We start from the raw sequence: 21279 nt of genomic DNA, 5'->3' as shown, positions 1-21279 counted from the left end.
CGGCTACGGGGGTTACCATACCTCCCCTCGTTATATTTAAAGGAAAAAGCGTACAGCAACAATGGTTTCCAACAAATTTGGATCCTTTCGATAACTGGCAATTTTATGCAACCGAAAACGGGTGGACAAATAACGAAACGGCTATCGAATAGTTAAAAAAAGTGTTTATTTCACATACCCAACCCAATACCCCTGAAAAGCGGTTATTGGTTCTCGACGGCCATGGATCACACGCTACGGACTAACTTATGCTTCTTTGCCTCCAAAATAACATTTAACTCCTATATTTACCCCCTCGTTCGTCGCACGTTCTTCAACCATTGGATTTATCGGTTTTTGGGCCGTTAAAAGAGGCTTATCGACGTCAACTTGGATTTGTTAGCCAGTTTTGCAATTCAACAGTCATTGGAAAAAAGAAACTTTTTGCTTTGTTATCGAAAAGCTCGATTTAAAGCATTTACAGCAAAAGTTATCCAATCCGGATGGCGTACTTCGGGGTTATGGCCAGTTAATTTAGCTAAGCCGCTTTTAAATCCTTTTTTACTGGAAAATAGCGACGCAAACGTCGATAACGCCGAAAATAACGGTTTATTTGAAAAGAAAACACCGGAAAAAAAGCCAAAAAATAAATAGCCAGTTTTTAATTATTTGGAAAACACCTGTTAGGACCCGAGATATTCGACTTCAACTGGAAAAGTTTTCCCAGTCCAACAAAAGCAACGCCACTTCACGGCTTCTGTTTGCAAAAGTTCAAAAAAGCTTCGAAGCCAAAGATACCCTTTTGGCTAACGCCCAGCAAAAAATCAGCTTGCTGGAAGCACAGTTGGAGGCAACACGGCCGGCGAAAAGGAAGAGGGTGGTTCCGGATCCAAACGAGCTTTTAGTTAGCAAAAAGAACGTTATTGGATTACAGGAAAGTAACAGGGACATTTTGGAGGATTATAATGATGGAGAAGAGGCTAATGAACAGGAAGAGCTTGAAGATAATTGTATTTTTGTGCGTTCGTAGTTTTATTTTTAAATCGATTTCCGAAACGCGGAATTTTGTTGTTAGATTTTTGGGGGTGCGGTTGTTAGGGGGGTGCGGTTTGGGGGTACCCAACGTTAGTGGTGGCGTGGAGTCATGGCTCATGTGAGCGCCAAAACAGGCCTGAGTCAATTCAGACGAGCAGTGGTCACGGGAGCCAAAAGCACATGGCATATGTGCTGCCTGTCGCTAAGCACAAAAGGCACAACTGGCTCTAAGGAATTTCCACACCATCCAGATATCTAAGTGGGACAGCCAGAACTGGCTGTAGAGGTTAATACCCCCCACCCAGAGCGAGCGAAAAAGCTCTTGACTGCGACCCAAAGTGAGTGCGGCTAGCACTTCTGCGATAGCCCTGCATTTCTACCTTGGCATTCCCGGGTAGTAGATGTCACAAACTATGGATCCGAGGCTTGGCGCCTGAGGGAGAATCTTTTATGTGGCCTCTTTGGTGCCAAGCGCAACGCCCACTATGAGTAGTTTTGACTGGCATAACAGGGGTTGGGTATCCTTGTACCCGCTTAAAACCCATAAAGCTTGGCATGGATCACCCCTACACACCCCAGCTTTGGCTCTCAACCCAGTAGGGTAGGTACTCTCGATTGGGTGTATTACAGCCTGTTTTGTCAACGAAGGTCGCCATAACATTTTAACATCCCTGTCTTGTGGTGCTGGAGACAAGTGCCATGGTAGGGCATCGGCAGGGGGTATTTCGTGACTGACCTTGAGGTATAGCTACCCCAAGATAGCTAAAAGTTGCCTACACCACACGCCCCTCTAAGCTCAATGACAAGCAGGATTCGTCGTTTGGGAATAGGTACTGTAAACTCAACATGATCAAAGAATGGCGCGGGCGCTTAGTACCAATGTGATTGACAGACTGTAGGAAGAGATTCAGAAGGCGTGGTGTATGATAGCTCTTAGAAGGCGCCCGACCCTGAGAAACAAGTTAACAACCCTGGACCGGACGTGACCGCCAAGCTTTTGCAAGGAAGCCCGTAGATGCTGAAATCAGAGCCAAGGCTTACATGCTATGGATACATAGATGCACTCGGGAAACTTCCGATCCTCGACCAAAAGTTCTATTGGGAAATCTAACCGAACTGTTACCTTGACGGCAAGAGACACCTTTTCTATATATAAATCAGCAGCTACCTAAAGCTTGCCAGAGGGGCCACAGCAACAACTTTCCACATATAACTATCCGCCAATACCAAATCCCACCCAGGACAAACATCAACATCATCCAGATCCATCTACTGTCATCTCATAAACCGCCCACAGACAGGCATTCTCAATCGATCCAGGGACCAGGACCCAGCTCTCAGATATGCCGTCATCATCGACACGGGGTTCGGGGAAACCCGGCTCCTTGAGCAAGTCGAAGCACAAGTCAGATGACTGGTCTCAGATCTTGGATCCAGAAGAGAGGAAGCGCACTCAAAGTCGCGTAGTGAAGCGCAAATCTCGTATGTATACATCCATATCAATCAAAGAACAGAGCCTTGAGTATTGAGCTAACGATAACAACAGGAACCAAGGCCAGAGATAAGGAGAACCGGCACTTGCATCATCTGAACCGCGATGGTAGCTACCAAGGCCGCAGGGCGAATGATTTGGATCTGACAGAAAGCGGCATGGATCCGTCACCAGTTTTGCCCTTGTTTATGCAAAGCAGTCCTGGCTGTTCAGAGGCTAGACCTGGCGAGAGCTTCACAATTCAAGATGGTAACTACATGCAGGGCCAGGCGGCGACGTACGTACCAGTACCTTATGTTGCCAATCCCGCGGCAACCACGCAAGCCGAATCACACGCATCGTTGCCGTGTCTGCGGTCGATAAACCATGTGAAGCAGCAAGAACCCCAGGCGCATACAATACCCACAGTTCATGAGCAGCTCACACATCAAGCGCGAAGCGGCGCTAGGGAGGCATTGGGCATCGAAGCCGATCCTGACTACTCGCCAGAAAATTACCCTAATTTCACCCTATTCAACCATAGGCAGGATATGGTACCGGCTCTGCAAGTTCTGTCAATATTGGGACAGCATCAGCCACCCTTGTCTGCCATGACGACTAGTGACATGGTCCCCCAGGGCGAAATGCTTTCTCCATGCGCCCAAAGTACCTTAACGCAGCTTCAGACAACTGAGAAGAACAGAGAGACACAAGTCAGTGAGCTTGGTTCTCAAGGCTTTCTTGGCATGCTTTCAAATGCACCCGAACAACCTCAGGGCTCAGTTGCAAGTAGCCCGGCTGCAAAACTTATTTCGCAGAAGAATTGTGACGAAAAACTTCCCTATTACTGCAATAAAACCCATATGCCCGAACATGTCATCCGTAAGAAAAAGCATCCACAAAATGTAAACGTGCTAATATGGCTAACAGTCTTTTAGATACGGGTGTTCGAACCTACGAATGTGCACAATGCGTTAATACCTTTTACCAAAGAGACAGCCTTGAACGCAACCTCAAAGATTCTCCTTGGACTGAATTTCTAGTAGGCTATGGGAACATGGACACCACGCAGAATTATGACCAAGAAGGCCCATACTCGATGGTCAGGTCGGGAGCGCATTCATGGCAACGGCAGGAGGTAGGGCTGGTTCCGGTGGGCATAGACATCGAAACTGGCTCTATATTCCAGGAGCCATATGATCTTCTATCGACCCTAGCTCCAGCGCCTTGCACGAATACGGCCACTGTGGTTTTTCGAAAAGAAGGGGATGAAGATAATATCACCTCATTCTTGAAGTACGAATTGTCGCCAAGCGTGAATATTTGCTTGGAAATGAAAGACATGTTTCCAGAGTATTCATGGCAACACGACTTTGATGTTAGCCAGCATGTCACGGGGCTTACGGTTTGGTATTACATCCCGGACAGCACCATTTCTGTCAGTTTTAAGCTTTGCGCTCAAAAAGTCTCAAGATCAGCGATCTTCGATCACAATAGCGCAATTAAAGGGTCAGAAATCATTTCAGCTCCCGCACCTGTCGAGCATTCCTGCGTTGCGGCCTATCTGTCGTCTTTAAAAGGCCACGCCGTAACAAATCTTGATCGTTTTGTAACCCAGATCCGAGCGGTTATCACACCAGTTCCAGCAGGGAATCAAGGGGTGTCTTTGGCCAACTTATTTGTTTCATTCGAGCTGAACCCCAATGTTTCTGAAAATGATTTGCTCCACGATGATTCAGAAGGGATCGAGTTGCTCAACGAGCAGCGCAACTGCGATGAGTATGACTGCGAATCTCTCCTTAATCAACCTTCTCAGCATGTTGTAGATCAAGAGGCAGACGCACCGGAGCATTTTCGGCAAGGAACGCCTCACCAACCCGCCAACTCAAACACTTTCATCCCAGGTACATTCAAAACTGAAAACCAACCAGATGATCACAAACGCGTTCGTGAGACGACTGCCAGCACGGAGGAGAAAGAATGTTTTCAGTGGCAGTCAAATATCAAAAAGGGAAACGAATTTTGGATGGTTGTTTAAAACAAAAAAGACTACCAGAGAAAAGCCAACGGCCTCCTGGTGGCAATTTGCCAAGAGATCTCGTTGGCCGGGGATATGCAGACAACACGCAGGCTGCAACCCCGGTAAAATGTAAGCTTGTACATTTGGTTCGATGAGGTGTGTACCGGCCCTCTAATGATTTGGTACCAAAATGCCTCCGAACTATAGTTGCCCAATCGAATCAGGAGGGGAGAACAGAGTGACTCAAAAATTTGCTGTACCAGGCTAAAGAGATGTCTCATCATGTTTCTGAGACGAGAAAAGGAACAAAACTAACGCTGTATCTCAGCGCTAGAAGGGAAAGAAATAAGAGGAGAGATGTCCGGGAAGAGATATTATTAAAGATTTCCTTTGCTTTTTTCTGAGTATTTTGAAGATTTCTTATTTTGTTTCTATAAACGATTTCCCCAGAGCTCAAATGGCGGAGATTTTTCCTCAATTCGCCTTCAATGCTTTTATTGTATATGCTTGATTGTTAATAGGCCTTTCGCAATGTCGATCGATCAACAGAACGTTGTTATACGGATATAAAGAATTTCTGTATGTTTGACGGGCTTTTCCAGCCTTGAACTCAAAATAGCTGCACAAGCAGTGTGAAAGTTTCAGCTTCCAAATATTGTGATTGGAAACACGAGAATGAAGTTTGAAACAGAAATGAAGGATAAAAAGGATAAACAGAGATCTTCTGGAGCAAGCTTGTAATGAGACTAGATGAAAGAAAAGTTCTCGAAAGAATTGACCTGAAATACCAGCGCTAAGACAAACGGATAGGTTACACAAATTTCTAATTATCCTTGCAAGTAGTGTGGAATCTCAGTCACAAACAAAGACAAATGAATCAGTGAGCCGTGCTTGGACCTTGAAGAAGACGGAATGACTTGAGTAGTATGAGGGCAGACACCACAGTGTATTTTGACCATGAATTGATATCCGGCTTAGTCCCATTTGTCGTTTTAATGAATTTCGTTAACGTGAGACAAGCTATGGAAGGCGTGAATGCAAAAGCGGCTTAAGGATAGGCTTGTCAAGTGTTTGGAGTATCTTGACTTCCGGCTCTTCCGGTATCTTTATTGTTTCTTAATGCGATCAAATAGGCCATATTTTGCCAGACTGAGTTAGTGCTGTCAAAGGCACGCACACACGCTGACATGTTCGAGGTACAAGGACAAACGGCAATGCAGTCTTTCTCGGAACCCTCAGAATGACAACCCAAACAGGCGAACAGGGTAACTTCCCCTCGGTTGTCTCTAAATTGGAAATGATACACAGGCTTTATCTGTGTGCAGAGGATGCATTTGTAGCCAAGGATAGTCATTTGAATAGTTAAGCTAGCGAGTTGAATGGATTTGAAATAAACCGGTCCAATTTGGAATCAATCACTCAATGAACCAAGGTATTGTATTTATATTTTACAATGTTGTATTTTCCGGTGATTTGGCTGTTTTGTCCGTGGTGTCCTAAAATCTATCGGCGTTTGCTACATCCTTTTTTGCCTGCTATCAAGATCAATGGCATTCCCGCTCGGTCCTAGAAGCGCTTTCGTGCCTTGCTTTTACGCATATTTTTGAGGCTAAGATCTACAGATCAATATCGATTTAAAGGCTCTCAATCTTGTCAACAAGCCCAAGAGCGTTCGCATCGGTCACCCAACCAATCCCAAGGCTGTCTCAAACACCGGCTCGGTCCGGTGATAAGTTGATTTGCAGGACTTTTGAGTAAAATGGCCCGTTTTGGATGATCTTCTCGCGTGGCCTCAACAGCCTTTTAAATCATGCTCATCCTTTTCCTCTGGCTAAACAGTCCTCTCTGGGTGTCTATGTTGTACTGATTTGTGCTCTCGATTTCGTATTGTTTGGGAAAGCACAAATCTCCATTTTCTACACTGTGTTTCTTCCCCCTGGATACTTAGCAAAGAAACACTCCGATGGTCAGACCCTCAGCTTTTGCTAGCGATCTTATCTATCTATCAATCTCTATGCTTAACTGCTCGCTTTCATCAGGTATACTAAGATTTCCATCTTTGGTGTAGCATCGCATAGCCGCAGACCCTCCAACACTTCTTTGGAACGGGTCCGTTGTTAAGAGGGCGCCACTGAACCATCTTGACCATCATAGCATTGACTAAATCTCCATTTAAGATAGCATTAACTCACCTTGGTCGTCTGACCATATTTTTACGATTAGACACTTGGTCCCGCTAGAAACCAGGATAAAGGTGAGATAGGGATCCCTTTTTGTTCGAATATATATCCGGACTGGAAAATATCTGTGGCCCACTCCGTATCCTCCGATTTTTGTCTGGAGAGTTTGACGGTTGCGTTTTGGGTTTAGATTCAGCCCCATCACCGTTTAAGGAAAACTGCAGAAAGTCCGAAGCCATAGAAGGGCCAACCTTGAAGCTCGTTTTTCGATCAGGTTTCTGCGAGACTATATCCGGAATGTCTAAGGAAAGCACAGCAAATATTCGCAAACTTCTTGCACCGTGCTTTTCAAGGAAGTCTGCAATGCTCAATCATAGGTCAGATAGCCTGGCGACTGATAGTCGTCATAAGAGAGAGCTCCTCCCCTGAAACCTAGCCAGCATGAGCTGTCATGGCGACACTGGAAGAATTGAATAAAATTCATCGAGAAATGCCGAAGGCCAAGAAGATGCCGAGAGAATCGCAGGGAAGTTCCATGTGTCTTGCGCAGACCCGTTAATACCTTTTACAGGGGACCCTTGAGCGATCCAGCCCGGCTGGCCTCTCGTTGGACGCTGTTCATCACAAGGTACACCGTCTGCCTTGCCACCGACTGCAAGTTGAAGGGGGTTCGGCAGCATCTGTCAATCCTGGATGCTACCAATTCTGAACTTGCCCTAATTATTGTCGTGCGTTATTACATGATACGGGATTCTTGGATTATGTATAGAGGGGATGCGCCACTTTTCGGAACCCCGTGGGACATTGCCTACCTAGACATTCCTGAAGTAATTACTGACGCACACTAACGTAGACGTGCAGCCTGAATTATAGGGTAGGAGAGCCATGTATTGGGTTCAGTAGCGCTGTTTACCAAAAGAGCGTGGAAGCTCTTTTATCCTGCTCCTATTGCTGACTCAGCGCTAGCTGTCATGTGATGACAAGATCTATCTGATTATCCAATGCGACAACAACCACACCGCACACCAGTATCATTTTAATAATTTGTATCTTATCAGCGACGCATTACATTCCCGGGGCTGGAATATTTTTCCTCCTTTCTTTTACTTATCTCTGAGTAATTCGTTGTAGAGGGCTAGTTTGCCGTAAGGGTTATTATGCTACCCACCTGCCGTATCAATCTAGAGTGGCCAGGGCGAAAGGCAGGGGTTTAAGATTGGATCCAGGAATACGATTACGTATTTCCTGGGGTTTCCTTTTACCATATCCCCCGGCCCCTAGCCAACTCGAGGCAGGCTGTATTGTAAGCATCAGGGCCCTAACAGCACTCTCGAACCACAATATCCGCAACTGCAAAACCTCCGTCCGTCTTATAAATAGTGGCAATACCGTCGCAGCGGCAACATAACATATTTTCTTCCTTACTCCTTCGGAATCCGTCCGGCCCCTCCAACCCGTAGACGTTGGACTGCTCTGCACAAAACTCAGTTTACGAGGTCGTTTTCCAACACAGCTATACGCCATCATCCTATTTTTCTAGCCCGATTCTTCGGCAGCCCAACGATCAGGCTTTTCACGCCTACACTGGGCGCAGCACGTCTTATGCAACCATGGCGTATGTGTGCCGGGGATTTGGCCCTATGCATCCCACGGCTTGTCGCTGACTGAGATTAGAGCCGAAACTGAGAATCATGTCAATGAGAAGGGCTTCAAATCATTTCTGGGAGACAAATTTATATCTCCAGTAGATCAAGTGCGTCAGACGCCGCTGTGAACGCTGTCGTCAGAAAGGCACCAGCACTGACAAAAACGCAGACTGGATTGGACAGTCTCGACATTCTCAACCAGCTATTCACACAAGTTCTCAATGGAGAATTACACACTGAGGCCGTAAAGATCAAGGAAAATTCACATGTCCTGGATCTTGGCTGCGGAAGCGGCCTCTGGGTGATGCTTATGGCCCTAGAGTAAGCAAACCCAGTATCAGCTAAGCCGGACAGTGCTCTTGCTCATCTATTTGAATAGCCCAAAGCTATCTTCAATTATAGCAGCATACCGTCATATCCTGTTACCTGAAAAGTAAGTTCAGCCAGTACTGGAGTTTGAGGGAGAAAGAGTTTTGTTGAATCGCGTGGCCAGCATCCCACAGACCGTTACGTTCACCCCTGTGGATATTGAAGGGGAATGGACAGGCAAGATTTTACAGCATGCACCTTACGATCTAATAAATTGCAGGATGATGAAGGGGTCTATGAAATCATGGCCCACAATATACGAGAAAATAGCGACGTAAGCGCTTCAAGGCATCTTCTGAACGCCGCTCTCATCTGCGCAGGCTAATCGCCAACCTACAGCCACTTGACGCCCGGAACCGGAGTCTTTGAACAGTTTGAGATCGATTTGCGATTCCAGTGCTCCTCTGGCCTCATTCCAGACGCCTTAAACCAGTGGGCAGATAAGCTTCACCAGGCCATGGAAGAGCATGGCATGTCTATGCGATGCGACCCCGAGGAAATTCGATGCATGCTGCTCAAAAGCGGCTTTGACAACGTTGAAGAGCGGGCGATTGTTCTTCCAATCAATGACTGGCCGCTGGAAAACGACGGTAAAAGAATCGGGAAATGGTTTAATCTCGCCCTCACCAACAGCTTACTGCCAATGTCCCTTTCACCTTTGGTTCGTGCTGGGAACAACAAGGTCAAGGAAATCAATGACCTGATCAACAAAGCCAGCGAAGAATTACGTTCCCAGGCACGTACGGAGGGCGTCTACTGCATGCTGTGAGTATATCTTTTATAATCTTTTGCACAACCAGAATAACATGCCAACCTGACCGAAACACGCAGCTACATTTGGACCGCCATAGCCTGAGTCTTTGATTGTAGACAAAGTCGCTCACGTCTGACCGCTAGTCCAGACCAAGCTGTTCAAAATTGGCACCGTCTTTGTCCAAGGCTTGTGCGATGCAACGGCCCAGAGCTGCTGACAGTAGTCTCTGAATTTTGAAATAAAGTTGTAACTAATGAGTTACCATCTCTTTACCCCAAGCTTTGGTGACTCTAAGGATGAGATTGAGGCGTCTCGAGACTTGCTGTTCAACCTTGTTGAACTTTTCCACTCGTTGGTATCCTATCTTGAAGATGTTGTTGGAATACGAGGCTATGAAACGTGAATAAGAACTCGATGGAATTAAACCTCGTTGTGGCTTTTATGGTAGCACTTTGTGGAATAAATTACCCTCCTACACTCTGGGGGTTGACCTACTTCTAGAATGGCTGAAAAATCCAAAGTTTACGTCTTTTGGGCTAAAAGACTATAGCCGGCTGAGAATCAGGCTGATGCAGTTCAAGCAAAATTGCTTCAAAAGTATAGCAGTCAAAAACTTGCCACCGAGAAGCTTGCTGAATTTTGACTGTGGTACTCTGGGTACATTTAAAATCATCCGGAGGTGGGGTGCGTGATGGGAAGCAAGCACTCCACAATAGGTATAATGTGGAACCCAAATCGTGGCAATTGTGGGGCAAATTAGCTAGGGCTACCAGTTTGTCGCGGATGAGTCATTATCAGGCCTGTTTGTCCCTGCGCTGCAAAGCCGACTTGCGGCCGGGTGAACACCCCTACTGGAAACGCCTACATGGTTGTCAGTAAACACACGCTGGGATGACTTTCCAAGAGAACATACATGTAGCACGAAGGATCAGAGGCGAAGTTGATACTAAGGGGACCTTTCGTTACGGGCCCATTCCTATTGGTCTTCACCTCCACAGAGTCTTTGGAAAGGATGATTACGGGGTAGCATCCCGGCACTTACTGCACGGTACAAAGCTCTCAACCATCCTCATGTGACCGCAGATGCACTAATTAGGAGGCCTGTGTGATTAATTGTGACTGTTTCAAGGATGTCGACCTGAAAGCATCAATGATAGTAGACACAAGGATTCGGGCTCGCTGCCGTGATCTCCTACTCCTAACAGGTTGCTGCCTGGGAGGCATCTGATTCATTTGCGTATGTGATCAAAAATAGAACTGGTTGAAGTTATTGACCTTCGCTTTGAAGCAGGGAGTTTCAAGCAAGGAGGACTGAAGAGTCGAGGACGAAATTGATGCTAGCTTTCTGAGGGGTGTGTTTTGTGGCGGGCTTGTTCCTATTGGCCTTTCCCTCCATGGTGCCTTCTGAATGGGTGATTTGGGGTAGCGTTCAGATACTCAATTGGGATACATTTCTGTCGATCTGTACCCCTACTCTTACACAGCTGTGTTGGTGAACCATGGCATATGAAGACAACAATGACTGACCTGAGCGGTTGCACGACCCGGCCTTGACTCTCATTTCCCATAAAGGCGGTGCGAGGAATTAAAGCAATCAGGGTCACTGTATATGTTTGACCCACCCCAAATTACGGGTCCCGCCATACCAAGTAAGTAGACGAGTTCATTTTCCTGATTGGTGTCCAGGCCCGTGTTTTGCAGCAAGGGTTCGCGGGATGGCTCTATTTCACAGCCTGACATTAACTTGCTAGCCTGCTCCCCGTCTACGGCATAGGTGCCTTAGGAATCACAGGCGCGATTGAGCGCGATCACCGATTTCCTACGCATTCTGGAGCTGTAACATGTTGATGCTAGCAAAGATAGTTGAAGTTGAGGATCAAGTCCAAGGAAAAAGTCTCAGATTTCTGGTAGAAAGGTAGGGCGCACAATCTCGCCAGGTGCAGATCGAGAGAAATATACTCAAGTTAAGTACCGAGATGCTCCGTGGAGGTGAAGGCCAATAGGAACGAGCCGGTCAAAAGGTCCCCGCAGAAAAGTCAGCATTAAACCTCACCGCCGCTACCGTCCTACCTTTGAACCTCCCTGCTCGAAGTCGAGGGTCAGTAGCAGCTCGCACCGCAATTTCAGTCGTTGGCATGCTTATCTATCAGATATAAGGCAAATTTTCTCTCATGTTTTCCGAATTGCTTTCCTATTGCAGGTTGGCTCTGGCTTATATTGCTAAGATTACGGAGAGTGGTCGAGGCCAGCAAGAAGCATCAACAAAGCAATGCGCTGAAAAGAAGATTTTCAAATACAGGTCCGCTTGGGAGGTGAAATGAACCGAAAGAATGGGAAAGCCAGATAGAATAATACCAGATTATACATCAGTAGTCCTCAGGGATCTTTGATGCCTGCTCTGCTTGAGTACCTACTCACGGACGAAGCTCGCGTCTTTTTCGGATTCTGGGAGGCAGCGAAGCTCAGTACTGTCTGGTGTGCAGTTGCCCGGCAGATTTGTGAGACCAAATTTGCCGTCGTGCCCATCGCGCGCCAGCCCACAGGAGGCCAGCCCACAGGAGGCCAGCCCACAGGAGGCCAGCCCACAGGAGGCCAGCCATATACACCTACCTCACAAACCCAAATATTTTCACCATCAAAGACTCTGTTACTCCCCCGCGGCATCTTCGTGTTGGGACAGAAACGTAGGCGCGTCAACTCCAGAGACCTCGGAAGCGCTTGCACTACCATATCGAGCGAAGGACTCACCGTGGCCTCGCTCCAAGTTCTCCCATCCCCAAGTCGTTCTCTTTTTGACCTCATTCAGCCACCAACTCGAAAGTCCAACTAGACAACGGACAAGGTGTGCGGTAAAGACACTGTAGATCTTCCTTGTCCGAGACCAATAGGAATTGCTTCCTGTGTGATTGATGCGTGATGCATGACGCTCTCGCACGGGCGACATGGGCACCAGGGACCTTACCCACACAGTCCAGAAAGAAAAGCTTCGGCCTGCCTTATTTCGAACAAGAGCCGAGCCGATAAATTGATGTGAGGGGGAGAGGAGGTGGCGAGCCTTGTGCTAGAAGCAGATGGTTTCCGAGACAGCACTCTTGTCATTTTGTTAAAATTATCCATTAGTACCATAGTCAAATCCTACTAAGGTTCTCGGTGCCAAAATTTTGACAGTTGTACTTCTGAAGCACACTGCAAGCAATTAGACCATGTCCCAGGTCCACAACCTAAGCTCTCAGTAAAATCATCCAGTGAATGTTCTTTTACCCCAATAAACGGAAATTCAATTTTCAAATCCTCCAAAACTCTGACCTGGACACCGTTCTTCGACAGCATTTGCGAAAATGGACCCATCGAACCATGGGCTACGCCCTGAACCTGGATTCAGTGCCGGCAAATCAAGCCCAACTTTTCGGCGCTAGTGCCATGTGTTTCCCTTTGCCGTTGAATGCGGGAGACTTAGATAGTGAAACCCTTTCCTTTGAAGCCTCCCGGACTTTCACTTCCCAAGCTTTTGTAAGCCTCGTGGAATGGTAAGACCAAAGTCGCGGAAGGTGGTTGAAAAATGGTCAGTAACAACGGTAGCGATGGGGAGCGGAATGTCTGAACTGAGGAAGTCTTTCGCGACACCTATTCCATCCCTTTGTACAGCTGGCGCTCCAATCAACCGGTGAACATGTTTTCTCTTATTTGCAATTTCCATTGATAATCATTCCTTTTAACAATTTACCCGCAGATGTGTTGGCAATAGGCCAGGTTAACCGGTGGGACATAGCCCTGTGGAGTAGTCCACGAATAATATCGGTAAAAAATGTAAATAAGGTTGCCTAATGCCGCACAAAATCGCCATAATGTTAATCATTCGCTCAACCAAGCAACCAAGCAGGCCTGAGGTTTCTCAGCTATGCAGGAGGCCCTCCATGTCCGCGGCTTGGAGCAAGAGCGCAATCCAAATTGAGAGCCTGGGGCGACAAACTGCGGGGTTCGGCGTCTCATTGCGACAGTGGGGGCTTAACGTTGCGTACCCCCTGTTCGGCACCCCCCCTGTTCGGCACCCAAAAATAACAACACTTTTATTTTTATCCTCCAACTTCTATTATAAATATCTCGATGAATCTTTCACTTTTGGATTTACTTTTTTCTAATCTTGATTCTCCATTTTCCAATGAAGCAATATACTGAAAAACAGCTTATATCTGCAATTAACGACGTCAATAATGGCAATCCAATTGCAAAAACCTCCCGAAAATGGGGAATACCTAGGTCTACACTTCAAAGTCGACTTAAAGGTTCTCAAGCTTATAAAAAAGCACAAAGCCCTTTTCAAAGGCTTTCTACGGAACAGGAAAAGCATTTGGCTGATTGGGTACTTACCCAAACAGCTTTAGGGCTTCCGCCAACGCATCAAGAATTACGCTTTTTTGCCGAACGAATTTTTCAAGCCGCCGGAGAGATAAAAGGCCTTGGAAAACGTTGGATAACTCGTTTTTTGGCTCGTTATCCAATCCTTAAGACCCAAAGGCCCCGTCGAATAGATAACGCCCGGGTTAATGGCGCTACTACGGAGGTAATTAAATCTTGGTGGCTTTATATTACGAACCCGGTTATTAACGCTATTAAACCGGAAAACCGTTGGAATATGGACGAAACCGGTATAATGGAAGGTAAAGGATCTAACGGCCTGGTATTAGGGCTTAACGGGATCCGGCCGTTGCAACGGAAAGAGCCCGGAACGCGGGGTTGGACGACTATAATCGAATGTATATCGGCTACGGGCGTTGCCCTCCCTCCCCTTGTTATATTTAAGGGAAAAAACGTACAACAACAATGGTTTCCGACGGATTTAAGCCTTTTCGATAATTGGAAATTTCACGTAACCGAAAACGGGTGGACAAATAACGAAACGGCTATCGAATGGTTAAAAAAAGTGTTTATTCCGTATACCCAACCTTTAACCCCTGAAAAGCGGTTATTAGTTTTGGATGGCCATGGATCACATATAACGGACGAATTTATGCTTCTTTGCTTGTAAAACAATATTCAACTCCTATATTTACCCCCTCATTCGTCACACGTTCTCCAACCATTGGATCTATCGGTTTTTGGGCCGTTAAAAGAAGCTTATCGACGTCAACTTGGATTTGTTAGCCAATTTTGCTGTTCAACAATTATTGGAAAACGAAATTTCCTACTTTGTTATCGAAAAGCCAGATTAAAAGCATTTATAGCAAAAACCATTCAATCTGGTTGGCGTACAACGGGGTTATGGCCGGTAAACTTGGTTAAACCACTTTTAAGCCCTTTTTTGTTAGAAAATAGCAATGCCAACGTTATAAAAGATAAAAACAACGGTTTGCAAAGGGATAAAACACCGGAAAGCCCAGCCCAAAAAATTAACGACCCGTCTTTACTTATTTGGAAAACCCCTAAAACGACCCGAGATGTCCGATTTCAACTGCAAAAACTTTCCCAATCCAACAAAACCAACGCTACTTCACGTCTTTTATTTGCAAAAGTCCAAAAAAGCTTCGAAGCTAAAGATACCCTTTTGGCTAGCGCCCAGCAAAAAATCAGCTTATTGGAAGCACAACTGGAGGCAATACGGCCGGTTAAAAGGAGGAGGGTGGTTCCGGATCCAAACGAGCTTTTGGTTAACAAACAGAACATTATTGGATTGCAGGAAAAGGATATAGAAAATTTGGAACCTTTAGCTGATGAAGAAGAGGTTAATGAACCGGAGAAGCGTGAAAACGATTGTATTTTTGTCCGTTGATAATTTTATATTTAAATCAGCTTATAAAAGTAGGCATTTCGTTGTTAGATTTTCAGGGTGCCGAACAGGGGGGGTGCCGAACAGGGGGTACGCAACGTTATGGGCGGACCGTCTCACACTTTCTTCACCATGCAGGAGGCCTTTTGTTCGCATCCGATTGGCAACCGTTAACTATCACAACAGAAACACTCGCTACCATCGCCTAATCACCGCCAAGCAAAGATTTACCCCGCACTTAGCTATTTTTCTATGCAAATCAAATTGTGCATCCACTCCTGGCTGTGCCCGTGGAGGGCGTTCTGCAGTCCAGATGCTCGTTCGTGATTCTTACAAGCGATAACCGCCGAGCTTCTGTTTGTAGGATGTACAAACAGGACAGCAGCAGGCCTACCTCATGGCACTGTGGCAAGTTCTTAGCACCAACTGTAGGCTCCCAACATGCCTGACAAGCAGGCATACTGGTGAGTGGAGCACTTTGCCTAGCCTCTTGTATGGAGGGCCTCCGGCATAATGAGCAGCTGCACTGGCAAGCGGGGGACAAAATTAAATTGATGGTACTTGGAGACATGGGCTCGCCGTCGTGATCTCCCTACCCCCAATTGTTTTCGGGGCATGTGATTGGTTGAAGCTACTGACCCTCCCTTCTGTCGGCTTTTTCGAGGGATATGTTTTGTCGTGGGCTTGTTCCTATTGGCCTTCACCTCCACGGAGCCTAATGTGAGGATGCTAGGGTAGCATTCCGGCACTCAACTGGGACATATTTGCATCGATCTTCGCCCTTGCTTTCTGAATCTCAGCGTAGGCTGATAAAAGGAGGGCCCGCAGTCTCTCAGGGTATTGTCGCTTGTTACTTTCGGCTTCGGTCAAAAGCAGAAACGCGCTCTTAATTGTGTCATCACTCGGGTAGTGCAAGCTTCTTTGATAGACATTCACCACAGCCGTCGGAGTGGCCCACAAGCATGTGCGAGGGGCAAACATGCTTTTCAACGCGGAGACCAGCGGTGTTATGATGATCGACTTCGAAAGGGCACTGCTGCTTGAGCCACCTCGACCTCCGTTAGTTCAGCTAGCGTCGAACAAACGAAAACGGAAGCCAGATGTGGTATATTCCAGCAAGTCGTGGAAGCCGGTTGATCGAAGTCAAGTTAGCAGGGTATTTTCCGAGGACATTGGGCTGAAGAAGATGGCCTTTGACAGGCCACAAACGTTTTAACACGAATTACTTGACCTGGAGAAGATTGCTACCAGCTATCTTAAGCCGTAGCGGGTATACACGCCGCGGCAGCGCTGACGAACAGGAAGAGTGTGGCTGTGTAAAATTCTAATCCTAACGCGAAGATGATCCTAAATATGCTCGTCTGTTTTGTACTTGATTTCTTCTCCTTTCCCTTTACCTTCCCGTTCGTTCTTTTCTAAATCAGTGTTTCAAACAACCGGGCCTAACTTATGCCATCTTATAAGCAAACAAGCAATAGCTGGCTTGCCAACCACGATCGCATGCAAGTGTTTTAAACAGCCGCCGGTCTATACGGCGCCGGGATGGTCACTGCAACTGTCGGCGTTGCAGCCGAGTTCTGGACCGTTCGGGGGCCGATTGCGTCTATAAATCACTGCGCTGTAGCGTAGTTTTAGGCGGTGGTACGGGCTTTTGTAAATCGATGGGCCTTGGGCTGAGTAAAACCTCTCTCTGCATCGTTGTGCGCATCCATGGACGTTTGGAGCCTTCTTTTCGAGAAAAAGATGATAGAGAACAAAGACATACAAGCCGACAGTTACGATATCTACGACATCTACAACAGTATCGATGGTGATGCATACCAAAGTCCAGTCCACACAGGGCTAATTTATCAAAAATAACTTTTCTCCTCTTTTTCAAATCCTGTATCAAGTAGCAACACCTGCGCCTACCCGCTAGAAAATGAGCATTGCGGATCAAAACCTGGAGCTTGAGTGAAGACAAGCGCTCTGACTGGCCTCGGAGGGCGCCAAGTGATCTTAAATGATGAGATGGAAGAGATTTCAACCTCTCAAAAACGAAGGTATGCCTTTTGATTTTGGCACAGGCAGTCAACCCTGCCCCCACGCGAGATGGTCTGTCAAGCTCAAATAACTTTGACCTCTTCTACGACTTCAACTAAACTAATATGCCACCTCAAGCTAGAATTATAACTTATTGTCACTATGGCCCCCGAAAATACTCTCTCCAGACTTCCTGGCTTGCATCGCTGGTCTGAAAGGTTTTATGACGTTACAGTTGTCTGCGGCCATGATGTCTTCAAGCTGCATAAAGTGATTCTGTGCGCACATTCCGCATTCTTCAACAAGGCTCTATGTAGCAACTTCTTTTTACGCACAAAAACTGGTGCCAAGGTTTAACGCAATACGAATATATCTAATATATACTAAATCCAGGAATCAAAGGCCAACAAGATAACACTAGCCGATGGCGACTTCATTGTATTCGAGTCACTGATCCAGTTCTGCTACTCCGGTAGCTATACTGAACCCGAGTCGCCCGAAGATGGGCATGGTGCAGCAGTCCACTACAAGCCAGCAGCAGATATCCAGCAGGTTTACTCGTCGATCTCACACCACCTTGGAGCTGCCGGTGACGGCGGTAGGTTTTACTGGCTGTCTCATGGGATTGAACGAGCTTGCTAACAATCATTGTTCAGACCCAGGGCTCCATTACCGAGAGAGCCTCATTCAAGAAACATTATTTTTTTATGTAAACCACACCCTCATCTATGAACAGCTCTTCAAATCGCTCTGTTACTCTGGCAAGGTATATATCGTGGCAGAAAAGCTGTTGATGCCGGGTATTAAGGTTTTGGCTTTGGAGCGGGTTCGAGGCAGAGTTAGCGATATTCTTTCCGACTTCGAAGACACCTCGACTGAGGACTGTATCACGGCGCGAGTCGACGGAAGCTCGGAATTTATCAGCTTGCTTGATGACATATACGAAAGCCTGCCTGGAAGCGACGTCGCGCTGAAAGCGTCAATTTGTCGCGTTATCGCGGTTTTGAGGGTGGAGGAAAAGTTCTTCAAGCAATTGATGCCCGTGATGCAGAAACACGGTAGTCTGGCTTTAGGGGGTTTGAACTATCTGAGGCTGCACGGATGAGAAGCGCCTTCGATGGATGCAGGATGCCCACGAACAATGATATTTCTGCAAGGACAAAGATACAACAGTCAAAACCGGATCCAAGGAATATTTACAGCATCCATATCAAAAGCCAAGATGGCTATAGAAGTTAGACACACCACCAAATCGCAAAGCGAAATAGTTCAACCTGGCTTTAAGAAATGTACACACGCCCCAAAAACACAGCCAAAACTAGCTGTAAAGAATTACACCTTGATATTTCCAAGAAAAGCCCAAACTGGCCACACAAAGGTTGACCACATCCCCCAAATCGCGAAGCACATCCGAAATTATCTATACGAGTTTACCACACACTCCCCAGATCGCCTAGCGAAAAGATTCAAATTTGTTCTAAAACATAACTTCGCCATGCATTTTTCCAAACCCGCCCCCAGAGTGCCAAACACAAAATATGCCACAACTCGTTGAGAAACCAAAGACGTACAGTTTCAAAATATCTGCGTCTAAAACTGCTTGAGAAGCAATAATCAGGCCAAACTCTAGCGATAAAGTTCTTTACATATATTTCTGCCTGTTAAATGAACTTTGCGTCGCCACTCCTCGCAGCATGAATTTTATTTCGCCGTTGAATTTTAAATCAAAATGCTTGGTGCTTTCAGACAATTAATGCAAGCATTTAATGAGAGCGTTGACGTGAAATTTGAAGACACACAGCAAAAGGCTGCCAAGGTTTGGGGCGCAATATTTAAGGATGAAAACTGGCTCGAAGCTGTAATGAATTCTAAGTCAAGGGGTCATTTCTGTCATCCTGCCCTCATAGGCTATAACGTTATGAAACTCTATAATGCGTATCAAGGTCGAGTGTTTCTTGTCCTTGCAATCAGGGATGATGCCGGCGAGCATACAGAGATTTCCGAGCTATTAAGATCCCTGAAGCCTCACGAATATAATGAGCGTACTGGTGAAGTGCACATCAATGGGACCAACATAACAATCGGCCTGGAAAATAATTCAGACATAATACGCATAAATCGCCCACAAATGTTGTTTAACACGAGATACTCTCAACTAGAGACCGCCGCTCTATATTACAGCAAAAACACGCCCACTAAAATAAACGATGATAGTATAGGTGGAATTCTGAAAAAGAATAGGCCACTTGTCAAAGATTGTTGTACAATTAGATTGTATTCAAGAGAAGGAGAGCCTCTAGTCTGCATGATTCAGAGAATAGGATTTTCGTTTCCAAAGCGGTATGAACACATCGTTACAAAAGATGGAGAAGGCAAGGAAATAGGTTTATCTTGGAAAGTTATCAGCAAACCTGATTCATTTTAATTTTGTCCGATGCCAAAGTTTGTATAACTACTTATATACCTGGCGTCCGACCGGGCGGCACTGAGGTTCGACACACCTGCGTCTTTTTTGCATTTGTTTCATTGCTTTTCTTCTTTCTTTTGTTCTTTTCTTAAAAATTAATTTTCAAAGGAGGAGCCCAGTTAATTATGGGTTAGGACTAGTTTTTGGCTGGTATGTAAAGTTTGTCGACAGGCTTTCCGAACGAGTGCCATATGATGGTGTTGTGAACGTTGTTTTTTATATAAGTTAACGTTGCGTACCCCACTTCGGGCACCCCCAACTTCTGGCAGGCCAAAAGTTTTATAACTAAATACACTCTTCCATAAACTAATATAAATATAAAGCTATCAACGCACAAAAATACAATCGTTCTCAGGCTGTTCCGGTTCATTAACCTCTTCTTTATCAGCTAAAGGTTCCAAATATTCTATATTATTTTCCTGCAATCCAATAACTTTCTTTTTGCTAACCAAAAGCTCGTTTGGATCCAGAACCACCCTTTTCCTTTTCGCCGGCCGTATTGCCTCCAACTGTGTTTCCAATAAACTGATTTTTTGCTCGGCGTTAGCCAAAAGTATATTTTTGGTTTCGAAGCTTTTTTGGACTTTTGCAAATAAAAGACGTGAAGTAGCGTTGGTTTTGTTGGATTGGGAAAAATTTTGCAGTTGAAATCGGATATTTCGGGTCGTTTTAGGGGTTTTCCAAATAAATAAAAACGGGTCGTTGATTTTTTGGGCTGGGCTTTCCGGTGTTTTATCCCTTTGCAAACCGTTATTTTTATCTTTTTCGACGTTGGCGTTGCTATTTTCTAATAAAAAAGGGCTTAAAAGTGGCTTAGCCCAGTTCACCGGCCATAACCCCGTCGTGTGCCACCCGGATTGGATTGTTTTTGCTATAAATGCTTTCGATCTGGCTTTTCGATAGCAAAGTAGGAAGTTTCGTTTTCCAATAACCGTCGAACAGCAAAATTGGCTAATAAATCCAAGTTTACGCCGATAAGCCCCTTTTAACGGCCCAAAAACCGATAAATCCAATGGTTGAAGAACGTGCGACGAATGAGGGGATAAATATAAAAGCGGAATATTATTTTGGAGGCAAAGAAACATAAAATCGTCCATAACGTGTGACCCGTGGCCGTCGAGAACTAATAACCGCTTTTCAGGGGTATTGGGTTGGGTATACGGAATAAACACCTTTTTTAACCATTCAATAGCCGTTTCGTTATTTGTCCACCCGTTTTCGGTTGCATGAAATTGCCAATTATCGAAAGGGCTTAAATCCGTGGGAAGCCATTGTTGTTGTACGTTTTTTCCCTTAAATATAACGAGGGGAGGGAGGGCAACGCCCGTAGCCGATATACATTCGATTATAGTCGTCCAACCACGCGTTCCAGGCTCTTTCCGTTGCAACGGCCGGATCTCGTTAAGCCCTAATACCAGGCCGTTAGATCCTTTACCTTCCATTATACCGGTTTCGTCCATATTCCAACGATTTTCCGGTTTAATAGCGTTAATAACCGGGTTCGTAATATAAAGCCACCAAGATTTAATTACCTCCGTAGTAGCCCTATTAACCCGGGCCTTTTCTATTCGA

General features: G+C 45.9%; 5 protein-coding genes across 5 annotated transcripts; 4 read left to right on the top strand and 1 right to left on the bottom strand.

Moving 5' to 3' along the window:
- Positions 1-2148: 2148 nt before the first annotated feature.
- Positions 2149-4631, top strand: PgNI_12358 (uncharacterized protein; the record flags this gene model as incomplete). Its single annotated transcript, XM_031132308.1, has 4 exons — positions 2149-2496; positions 2561-3367; positions 3424-4514; positions 4542-4631. Exons 1-4 carry the CDS (start codon positions 2358-2360, stop codon positions 4629-4631), a joined length of 2127 nt encoding a protein of 708 aa, XP_030976206.1. The 5' UTR covers positions 2149-2357.
- A 937-nt stretch (positions 4632-5568) lies between these two features.
- PgNI_12357 (uncharacterized protein) lies at positions 5569-5859 on the bottom strand (the record flags this gene model as incomplete). The annotated part of the gene is made up of 1 exon (XM_031132307.1): positions 5569-5859. The coding sequence occupies one exon, from the start codon at positions 5857-5859 to the stop codon at positions 5569-5571; it is 291 nt and encodes a 96-aa protein (XP_030976226.1).
- Positions 5860-8097: 2238 nt separating this feature from the next.
- PgNI_12356 (uncharacterized protein) lies at positions 8098-10068 on the top strand. Its single transcript, XM_031132306.1, has 6 exons — positions 8098-8300; positions 8360-8438; positions 8501-8652; positions 9040-9465; positions 9532-9844; positions 9950-10068. The coding sequence occupies exons 1-5, from the start codon at positions 8296-8298 to the stop codon at positions 9554-9556; spliced, it is 687 nt and encodes a 228-aa protein (XP_030976205.1). The 5' UTR covers positions 8098-8295; the 3' UTR covers positions 9557-9844; positions 9950-10068.
- A 7334-nt stretch (positions 10069-17402) lies between these two features.
- On the top strand, positions 17403-18345 carry PgNI_12355 (uncharacterized protein; the record flags this gene model as incomplete). The annotated part of the gene is made up of 3 exons (XM_031132305.1): positions 17403-17510; positions 17634-17838; positions 18023-18345. 3 exons carry the CDS (start codon positions 17403-17405, stop codon positions 18343-18345), a joined length of 636 nt encoding a protein of 211 aa, XP_030976204.1.
- A 624-nt stretch (positions 18346-18969) lies between these two features.
- Positions 18970-19586, top strand: PgNI_12354 (uncharacterized protein; the record flags this gene model as incomplete). Its single annotated transcript, XM_031132304.1, has 2 exons — positions 18970-19488; positions 19512-19586. The coding sequence occupies 2 exons, from the start codon at positions 18970-18972 to the stop codon at positions 19584-19586; spliced, it is 594 nt and encodes a 197-aa protein (XP_030976203.1).
- Positions 19587-21279: the final 1693 nt, after the last annotated feature.

Source organism: Pyricularia grisea, assembly GCF_004355905.1.
Source record: "Pyricularia grisea strain NI907 chromosome Unknown Pyricularia_grisea_NI907_Scaffold_11, whole genome shotgun sequence".
NCBI classification, from domain to species: Eukaryota; Fungi; Ascomycota; class Sordariomycetes; order Magnaporthales; family Pyriculariaceae; genus Pyricularia; species Pyricularia grisea.
Note: the sequence above shows the minus strand (reverse complement) of the source record. Positions and strands in the feature narration are given on the sequence as shown.